Genomic DNA, 10,927 nt, shown 5'->3' on the forward strand with positions numbered 1-10,927 from the left:
ATGCTGCTGTTGTTGTAGAACTGTTGAAAACGACGTCCTGTAAATTATGTAGTGAAAAAAGATTCGGCCCCCATTGGACCACTTTTTCCCATAATCAGGATGGGAGTTAAATGCAAGTTATGATTTTAAGTTTGAAACTATTCTTGTCGGAAGAAGTTTCAATAGACTTATCAGTTCATTCATTCTTGTTCGATTAGAGGTACTCTCCATTAGTGTTGTCAATTTTGTCTCCACCCCGATTAGGGTTTTATTTAGAGAGTTCCAAGCAGCCGAATGTTCTTGCATTGATCTGAGTGGAGTGACCTGTTCACTGATGAGAGCTGATTCAAATTCCAGGGCCTCCATCATTTTATAAGGGTGGAGCCAATTGTGTCCATAGCAGAAAGCACAGGATATACTGGAGGAGTGTCTAGATCCTCTTTTGTTATTTGTTCTTGGTTAACCAAGACTGAAGCTCTACCTCTTCCTTCTATCTGAGGGGAGGATGGTTTATTCGTTACATTTAAGACAGTTCCATTTATTTCACAAAGTAAGTCCAAGTTGTCCAAAGAGCTCGCCTGCTCATTTTTTCTTCACTTATACCTGGGTTAGTATTGCTGTATCGACCGGCTTAACTTGTCAGCCGTCTTGTTTTGAATCTATTGAGGGGGCCAATGAGGCCTCCGATATGAACCCCTCTATCTCCTCTCTACCATAGATTGAGTCACTTTCGATAGCCGAGATGTTTAAATCTAGTGTATGCGGCACTCTATGAACTACAGTCTGGGTTACAAACGATGGTGATGGTTAATGCACTGGAAGGATATTTGAAGGAAGTATAAGGGTGGAATGTTGTTCTGGGAGTTGGAGGGGATCGGTTCCTTCAGTTGGCTCGAGCAGAGTGGATCCAGTGGGGCTGTGTGTGCGGTAGTATGGTGAGTTGTAGGGTTGACACAGTTTTGTGTAATGCTGTGGTGAATTTGTTACCTTGAGAAGTGGTTTGATAATACATTGCATTTATTTTTGCGATGTGGCACGAAAATACATTACCTTTATATAAGTAATACTTTGTATGATGTGTTAATTCATCATGGTAACACTTTGATGCATACACAGATGACATTACATTGTATAGCACCTTACATTGTAAACAGGAGTCTAACTGTTCACTAGTTGCCATATTGCTACCACTATCCCGAGGGAGCTGCAGATGCCTTGTGAATTTGTCAGGTTAGCTTGGTGCCTGCAACTTTTTGACCTATTATGCCTATTCCCTTGACTAGTCATCCATCCCCTGGGCTGCTCATGAGATGCTTCCTTGTGTCTTGTATCTTCTACTTTAATGTCAGTGTGACTACATCTCTGTAATGTACTGTGATGAAAGTCTCATAATTTGTTTGTCTCGCTATTACTGTATTTTTATGCACGGTCTCAACAATGATATGTGTGGCATTGCTATATGTATGACTTCAGTCTTAATATGTGGTTCTGTCATCTGTACTCTTCCTGTGGGGTCTCCAAGTGTAGTATATCCAGGTTTCGTAAAGTTTGTGGCAAAGTAATTGTGTGTGTGTGTGTGTCTGTATTTGTGTGTGTGTACAAGTGTGTGTATGTGTGTGTGTGATAGACAGCAACAAAGAAACAACACCAGTGAACAGGATGTAATTACCAAGGAAGAGGTGTTTGAGACAGTTGCCGTTCTGCAAATCCTTCTCATTGGAATAAGAATTTCTACTGATTAAAAGATCAATCAGTGGGAATCATATAAATCAACTTAAAAGTGAACTGTGGGGCTCCAGGGATAGGTGTAAGAGTTGGACTCACTATATTGCCTCTGACACTGCCAACGGTTGGGTCCATTGACAGTTGGGTTGATCCATTTACAGTTGAGTCCAATCTTGCTACTTTGTGCTTCATTCTGATTGTGAATTCAGACAACTTCAGATGAATTTTGCCCTTGCTTGTGTTCGTATTAGAATCAACTTTGCCTCTTTTGCCGTGGCCAAGACTGATATGCCTATAGTTTGTCCCTAAAAAATATTGAATGTAATTCTATCCAGATGGGAAATTTGTTTCAAGCTTTTCTTTTCAGGACTTTTTTGTTTCATGGGAGTACTCACTACAACTCAATTAATCCATTTTAGAGTAATGTTAAGTGTTTTGTTCTCTCTCTTACATTTCAGAATTGAAAATCACCAGGCCGGTAGAAATGGCTGACCAGAGCAACTGAAGAAGAGGAATTTTCTCAAGGCTATCTGAACTTCATCCACTACAACCACCTTTCAAATCTGTAGCATCAAAAACAAGAACAAGCCAGCGGCCAGCAACTCGAAGGCCATGCCGTCTTGTACAGAGGCAGAAGCAAGCAGATCAGTCTCAGTGAATTCAAATCAGCATAAAGCACCAGTCCTCGTGTCTGTTTTGAAATAGAAGAGACGGTCAACTCTACGAATAACTTCAGTATGCAAAAACAACAACAAAATAGCACAGATTTAAATTTTTGGGAATTGTTTATCAATGATCCATTCCGCGATCCCTTTTCAAAATAAACACAGACATTGATTTTCATATTTCTCATAGTCCTCATCCGCAGTAAAATAGCTTCATGTGACACCCTCTGCAGTGTCGTATTCACAATGGTCAACAAATTTCAAGATTAACAAAGATGTGATTTCCCAGATACACTTGTGTCAGATCGCATAAGATTCCCCTTGATTACTGACTGCCTTCTCCCATCCACTCCACTGGGACATAGGACAAATTTCCAAATCTGTTCTCTGCTGGACTGCACAACTCCTATCATGTCGGAGGAAATGGTTTAAGGTCGAACAGGTCCAGACCGATTGCTATCTCGCGCTATGACTGAGGTGTCTTTCACATATCGTGAAGCTCGCACTGGGCATGTTTCCCCCTTGCCTACTGAGACTACAAACGCAGACAGCAGTGTGGATAAGTACGCCAACCTCTATTTGTACGTGGGCCTGTTTTTGGGCCTCCTCGCGGTCCTGCTTGTGCTGCTCTTCACTATGCTCCTCAGGCTCAAGCATGTTATCTCACCAATCACCACCACCAACACAGAGAGCACGGATACAATCCCACAGTTCACAGATGTGGAAATGCAAGGTCGGACGCCCGACCCCGTGCCTAGGCCAACAGCAACAAAGTAACAATGACCCTGTGTCTCTTCAAAGACAGCGGTGCTTGCGGGGCACTAGGCAGAGCACAAAATGGCTGACAAAAGCAAACACATGGCAGTCTGCAAAACAATCCCAGACGCTCACAGAGCCAGCAAAGGGATTGCTTGACTTTTGTTTTGATTTGCGCAGGCGTTGCCAGTTGGGGACATGGTTGGGAGTATGCAAAGATATGCTGTACCCATAGGACAGTACGTGTCAAGTGCTTTCAGGCTGCGTTTCTATGGCAATAAAAGTAGTGTACGCGTGCTGCACAAAAGCACCGCCAAGGAAACCAGTTTGTTGCTTGTAGGCTCGCATTGCCTGGCGAGGCCGCTAATAACCAAGAGAGGCAACTTCAGAGCACATGCATTTGTTAATGAGCTGTAAAGCAGAAGCTGACAATAATATATTCAAAAAGGTGGACTTGCAGAAATACACATTTATTTTGCAGTACTGGGTGACATCCTGCACAATTGTATCGACAGAAGCTTAACCCCAGAAAGAGGAACCCTTCACCCAAACACAAGTTATGCTATCAGAATAGTTAATCATCTATGACCAATGAAGCGTTTTTGTATTAAAAAAAATAGAAATATGAACAAATGTGCCTGAAACTGATCCTATGTGAATGCTGAAAGGTCTGATCTACTACATATAGCTACCAAATGCTCAAATAGTTAAAAGAATACATCAAATTAAGATGGTACTTTTAGTCGCGCATCTGTTGGACAGCAAACATGGGTCTGAGTGTGGAATATCAGAGGGAGAATAGCGGCACTGAAGGTCATTGGTCCAATGTTTTAAATCGCATCTGTCCTTTGATTCCCACATCAGCACTGCAGGCTGGCACTGCCGGCAGCTCTGTGTGGTTTTGAGTTTCCAGCATTGAATGGAAGGTGAGAAAATATGAAATTCGTAAGGAGGAAGAAAGAAAGCTCCGTGGACTCTCATGTTTATCAGCATTTACAGATTAAAAGAGATAGGATTATAAATATTCTAAAATGGCTAATTAGCAGAGCCGAAGAGACAGGAGAATAAATATTTTAAAACGACTACTTAGCAGAGCTGAGCACATGACTGAAATTACAATGACTTTGCTAAGATTTTGAGAAGTTGTGGCATCAGATGAAATGAAATTATATGAACTTTTAGCTGGATTCCATCACAGGGAATAAGCTCGAAATTGACGGTAGAAATAGGGACATTTGGGGTCAGATAGAGTGACAAGTATGAACTCTGTCCTTGGAGCACATTGTCCAAAGTGGAGATGTGCACACCAAGAAGGCCCCAAAGAGTCATGCCACTTGCTGTTGTCCCTCCCCTAAAAAAAAGTACTTTGGGGTTAAACTGACACACCCAGGCTCATTTATCCTTTAAGCCCAGCCTCCCTTTCATTATGGCCCAGGATGCTCTTGACCATCCCACCCACTAAGTGTGGCAAAGAGGCCAGGGTTGTAAAAGCAGCAGCAAAGAGAAGGAATTAAAAACAATTTCAGGGATCACAGCAGTTTTAATTATGACTTTTTGAAGGGACAAGAGAGATCAGAATCAGGAAGAAGGCTAGCCAGTCAAAAAATGTTCCCAGGGTCAGGTGAACACAGCTCAATCTTAAGATTGATATAATGTATATGTTAATATGTACAAATTATAGTACGTTTAGAGGTTTAGTAAAATCAGCCATAAACAAAGCCGACGTAACATCATTCATAGCTGTCTCGCAGTCATTCAGCTTTCTAACCTTCTCTTTGCTCTCCATTCCCCTACCTTTACCCCACCCTTCCATTAATCAATTTGCCCTCATTTTGCTCTCCTCCTCTACTACCTCCTCCTCATCCATTCCAACCCACATTCTCCAGCTTCTCTCCCCGCTATCTGCCACCTTCTTCTCCCTTCAAGCCTCCCTCTTTCCACTCTTTCTCAAACTCATTAGTGAATGACATCCTATACTTCACTTGCAAATATGAACACCAGATTGATTGACTTTATGAAATATGACATACCTACAGCAACCAAACACTTAAAAGGATACAACCAAATCCTGTCAATGGTACCCTTTTAGGAGGCCTGCACTAGCCTTGGCACCTCTTAAGGAGCAATTACTTAATTTACTAAAAAGGTCTTTTGGGTCAGTCTTTTAAATTTTGCATAATTAGGGAATAACAATGAAAAGGGACAAAGCTGCACGAAGCGTCTCAAAAATACCACGCACTATTGAGATGTCTGTAGGACTAGTTCCTGAAAACTAATGAAACAAAGATCACCAAATTGGGGTGGCATTATGAAATGTGTTTCAGAATTGTTCCTAAAAATCGTTACAAAAAAATCTCTCCATTGGATACTTTCTGGGCACTGGTGTTGTCCAAGTTTGATCCATTGACTCCTGATAAGATTCGTCAATCTGTTTAAAAAGTAGGCTTCTATGGCATAATACCTGCTGAGAATATTTCTGTGATCTTGACACTCTAAATTTTTATTTTTCAATGTAGCCTAAGCAAAAACACAAATTTGATCTCAGGTCCACACCTGCTTTGGGTCTGATCCATGTTACGTCTGGTTCAGGTCCGGACGCAGCTGCGTTTTGGGTGCAAGCGTGCTTTCTCATTTCCGGCATTTCTACATAATTGACCCATCCACCTATTTGGTGGACCATGAATCTTTGAGGTCACGTGCTGCAGTGTCTGTATTTCAGAAAAGGAATGGATTTTTTGTGCCTATAGTCCATATTGTAATGGTTGCCCCACAGCCACAAAGCACTGTGGTCATATGCAGCTGATTTTGGCCAGTGTCAATTGCAATCATGGCATGAATTTGGTGATGGAACAGAATGGCAAACACCTACTGTAGACATTTGCTGCCTCATTCTGGATTCTTTGAGCCAGGCAAGCCAATGTGCACCACTGATCCTTTCTTCTTCTGTGGTCCTGCTCTTTTGTATATGGACTCTTGTTGCCACAGAATGCATTTGTACGACTAGCAAATGCAATCCATGGCGGCTGGAAGTTTTACTGGAGCTGCCGGCTCCGTGCGGCGGGTTGAGCCATCAATCACAGATCACGACCACTTGCAACTGATGTGCGTTGGCAGGACTGGCAAGGCCAACAGATGTTTGGTTGGCCAGTGAAGTTAATGTGGACAGAAGTCACTTCTGGCTGTGGTTAATGTTTGCAGGAGTGGACTGTGAGTAGCCACCATCAATATTTAGCTGGTGGAGCTGAAAAACACTCACTAAACTTTCAGTTGGAGTTCTGGTATGAAACTTGAGCGGGCGGGTGTTTGCTGTAAGTGGAGGGCCTATCAATGAAAGATCAGAAACAACCTAAGAGATCCATTTAAAACAAGTTTGGTTTATATTTGCACTGTATTACAAAAACATAACATAATTTAAATTGTGCAGACATTTCCACATACAAAACCTCAAAATGTATCTATGAATATATCTACATAGCAGGAGTGGTGACACAACCACATGCCCATCTGAAACTAAGAAGTGTTCATTTAGGTCAATCCCGCCTCCTCTTGTTTAGATATGCACACACACACACACACACACTGCCACGCACGCATGCATACACGCACACACATACACACAACCGCAAAAGGGCAAGGGGAGGCAAAAAGAATACTTGACCTTCAGATTACACACACACAAACACATACTTTTGCAACTGATGCATGAACACACCATGTCATTCTACTGGCATTATAAATTGTGACCTGCAGGTTACTCAAACATCCCTGCAGCAGACACTTAGCCTCCTGAGCTATCTGATAGGAGCCTATAACCTGCAGGTGGCCTTATTTTAAGCAACACTGCCGCTACACCAGTGGTAAACGTCCTCAGTTAACGGAGCAGACCTTTATTAAGGAAAATTACATCAACTAGGAGGATGTTGGTCCTGTGGGTAAGTGCACAACCATGATGATGTCCCTGTTCTGCCTGGTGGCCCTGGCACCTTAAACAGCACCTAGCAGAGACCCCCAAGCCCTGTCAACCCCCTGGTTTTCCCATTACAGTGGTGTGCATCCATGGGAATGCAGGGGGATTCAGGAGATTCCTTTGGGCCAGGAGTTCTCTGAGCATCACTGATGGGCAGGGCCGGCTTTAGCACTGGTGGTGACTGGTACGACAATCTTTTTGGGCACCAACCTCCCAATGACCTTCTCTCCGGATTCCCTCACTACCATCTGGCAAAAGTGCCCCATATCTCTCCATATCCCCTCTCTCAAATACTTTTTTTTTTTGGACTGGTAAAGACAGGCTTTACTAATCCACTTAGGTATCCCCATAAAATACAGACCTGTTTTTTGCAGCAGGCATATTAACCCTCTGTGCTACTTTATGGCGAGTCGAAACTGCCACTAGACAACACTCCAATATCTCTCTCTAGCAGGAACATTAATCACAAGAGTTATCATGACATTTGTTATTGCTGCCTGAAAGCGGACACACAAGGAACTCTGCAGCAGGTGCTTTCAAGTCTTAAGTTATTGCTAAACACAGCGCTCTCCCCCCGCCCCGGGGTCAGTGCCCCCCCTCCAGGTCAGAGCCCAGTGCGGCCAAACCAGTAGCAACGCCCTAAAGCTGTCCCTGCGAATGGGCAGGCATGGGACTACCACCATCTCTGAACTAAGAGCCCCACCGCCAGGCCATATACATTTAAAAATCAGGCGGTGAATAGTGCCACCCGATTTCTACACACTGGGAGTTTGGCGGCCGGATGATAGTGATTTAGCCACCTCATCGGGGTGAACGCTACCTCCACCACCTTCCAATTTATGGCTTGATGGCAAGTGGAGATACCTTGGTGGAGGAAGGTTTTCACCTTCCTTAAATTTCTCTTTTTGTTCCCCACAGACATATCTGATTGCTTGGATTTGACTTGAAGAATGTCATTTAGTACCTCGTCATTCCTCCCATTGCCACCCCTAAGAGCGCTAACCCTCTGCCCTCTGCCTACCAATAACTTTTAACCCTCCACCTCCCTCTGATTGTCTGGATATATCAGGTTCTTACCTGACTAGCAGTGCTTAATTTGAGCCGGTGCTTCCGGTACTCAGGATCAGCACTTAATTGTCAATACTGGCACTTGTGACGGTCTGCACATGGTGGTGCTGTTTGTCTAATTTAGAGATGAGCAAAACAACAGTTATTTATTAATTCAATAAACATCAAAATTCACTATTATCTGCCACCCAAGCAATTATTATCGCTCTGGATGCCTGGAATAGTCTGGATGGCCACACTTGTAGGATTGTGGTGGCTAGTATTTGTGCTGGTACTGTCACTCGCAGTGCTGGCAAGGGCAGTGGGTGGTGCAAGCCACAGTGGCCTCCTGACGAGGGCCCTGGCACTTCTATTGTTTACAAATGAAGAACTGCTGATAGGGTATGGCCTCGGTTGTAGTAGAGTTAAATCACACAGTGTGGCAGCAGTTACTCTATGATGTTTTACAGTTGACAGCTATCCGGCAGACTTTTATATCACCCTTAGCTTTGAAATAAGAGTTGCTGGGATCCTGAGATCTGGGGTTTAAGACTCTGTAGAATTAATCATCAGGGGTGGATGAGTGCCATGATCTAGTTAAACAACGCCAGTTAAGAGGGATGGGCAGGTGAGTGAAGGAAGGTGGCAGTGGTGACATTAGCAGTTGTTGGGTGGGAGGTACACACCTGGAAACAGTGTACCGTAATTTGCGGAGCAGGGGTGCTCTGTATGTATGGTGCCATCGTCAGAGCACTAGAACCAAAATGGGGTTTGGAGGTGAGGGAAAGTGATGAGTAAAAGAGAGCTGCCCTTGGAGAACAAGGGATGCAGAGATGTTTGTATTTATAGATGGTACTGGAAAAGAAATTAAATAAACTGATTTGCTCAGATGCATTTTGTGTCCATGGTCGAAGGTGTAATTAGAGCCCAGAAATGTAGGTTTCAGAGATAACCACTTGACCTCATCTCCCCCATGGCAGAAGACACAATGGTCTTAGAAAGGCACTTGCATATCTGTAAAAGCCAACCAGGGGTATATAAACCAATGCAATCGTTCGCTGACCTTTCCATGAAAGTCTTGGGATCTGAAGACAAGTGCTCATGGAGGGGGACTGATTTCACAAAAGATATTCACAGGGCAAAACATGTTTCCCCCTTATAAGCAGCCCAAGACAGCGCTGCTCATCCTCCTCTTAAGTGGCTTTGAATATTTTGTTTTGGGCTAGCGCTTAGTTCTCCACAGGGTGTAGCGCTATGTAGGTGCAGTTACAGTATCATTTGTATAGCAACTTCCACTTGCTCTTGGGAAGGAAGGGCATTGGTAGTCAACCCACGATAGGGCGGTTCCTCAGTATTTAGCGCAGACTGAAGACTGTGTTAATAAAAGTCTCAGATGGAGACCTACTGTGATGTTTAAGAAAAATATATTTTTCAAATAAAATTGTTGCTACCATGAATTTGCTTCCATTTTTTAAACTGCCTACATTTCCATCTGGCTTTCAAGATGCCTAGAATTCCAGGTGAAAAATAAGGTTAACTGTGGAGAAAACATTGTCACTTGCTGAGGAGCAGTTAACACAAAACAGGTGGAGAGAAACAAAAGAGAAATGTGAGAGAATGGAAAGAGCCTCTGTGTTTGAGCCATGAGGAAGAAGACTGGCACTGTTCCTCAGCCATCTACGGGGGGCGTGGGGGGCGTGGGGGGCCGTACATTGGGGGTGGGCAGGAGCGGAAATGCTGTTGCTTGAATAATTTAATCATTAAGATTGTTCTCTAAAGTTCCAATTACTTTGCTTCTCTGTCATACATTTGACAAAATAACCTACATTGGGCAATGTGAGATTTTGTGTTACAGAAGGTGTTCCAGTGTATGGAACTGCTCATCTATGTAAAGGGCACACATGAGGACTTTACAACAAGGGGATAATGCCCCATATGACAACCTTTATGAGCAACCCACTCTTCCATCAAAGCTGTACTTCTCTAAAGCTTCGAAGTGTCTGTCCCCTCTGCACACAGACTCACCAAGCCTCATTGTTTCACCCTAGTGCTAGCCAACTCTAACAAAAAAAGCCCCAAGGAGATGCGCCATGATCTCACGCAAACCAATACCAAATAATTAGGGTGACCACACGCCCAGGATTTCACTGTTTTCAAATGTGCACCCAGTACAGCTCAGCAGAACAGAACTCTTGCCAAAGGCAGACAAGTGGTTGTTATGGAAGATGTGGGACTGGTAAATAATCGCCAGCCGGTGCAGCATAGGTAGTGGAGCCCCAAGTCCCACATGTAAGAGTAGGACCTCTGAAGGAACGCAAGCCATCCAGGATACCACCCTGCATGGCACTGTCCATCCTCATGAAAAGGAATGTCAAAATCTTGAGTTGAGGACTTATTCTGCACCAGGGCGCTCCAACGAAGCACTTATGCATCTTCAATAGTTCGAATTCCAATTTTAAGTTCCAGCCTTGTGCTCAGTGGGAAAGTGTGGTATCTGTAAGGTTTTCAGATGTTCTGCCCAATAAACGTCGTCCCAACAGGTAGGGACAAAACCTTTTCAATGACCACATGATTGTGAAGCATTCTTTCTGGCTGCTGCTCAATTATGGTCTCTTGAAAGTAGCCTCTGGTTTATGAAAGCCCGGGGTTGCTGACACCTGCTTCTTTGAGCTGGGTCGGCGTGGCCTCATGCCTATGTCGACTGTGTTAGCCAGCATATTAAAAGTTTGACACAACTTGTGTGCCTTTAAGAATAGTGTGACACGGAGAGCCTTCTTCACCTGGACGT

The 10,927-nt window shown here is 43.7% G+C and overlaps 1 protein-coding gene across 1 annotated transcript; it reads left to right on the forward strand.

The window, feature by feature from the left end:
* The first annotated feature begins 2,704 nt into the window (after nt 1-2,704).
* SERTM2 (serine rich and transmembrane domain containing 2) lies at nt 2,705-3,287 on the forward strand. Its single transcript, XM_085608209.1, has one exon. It carries the CDS (start codon nt 2,838-2,840, stop codon nt 3,144-3,146), a length of 309 nt encoding a protein of 102 aa, XP_085464335.1. The 5' UTR covers nt 2,705-2,837; the 3' UTR covers nt 3,147-3,287.
* The last annotated feature ends 7,640 nt before the right edge of the window (nt 3,288-10,927 follow it).

Source organism: Triturus cristatus, chromosome 5_2, assembly GCF_964204655.1.
Source record: "Triturus cristatus chromosome 5_2, aTriCri1.1, whole genome shotgun sequence".
Lineage (NCBI taxonomy): Eukaryota > Metazoa > Chordata > Amphibia > Caudata > Salamandridae > Triturus > Triturus cristatus.

Excerpts from the sequence above, each read along its gene's own strand:
- SERTM2 (XM_085608209.1), top strand. The coding sequence starts at position 2,838 with ATGACTGAGGTGTCTTTCACATATCGTGAAGCTCGCACTGGGCATGTT.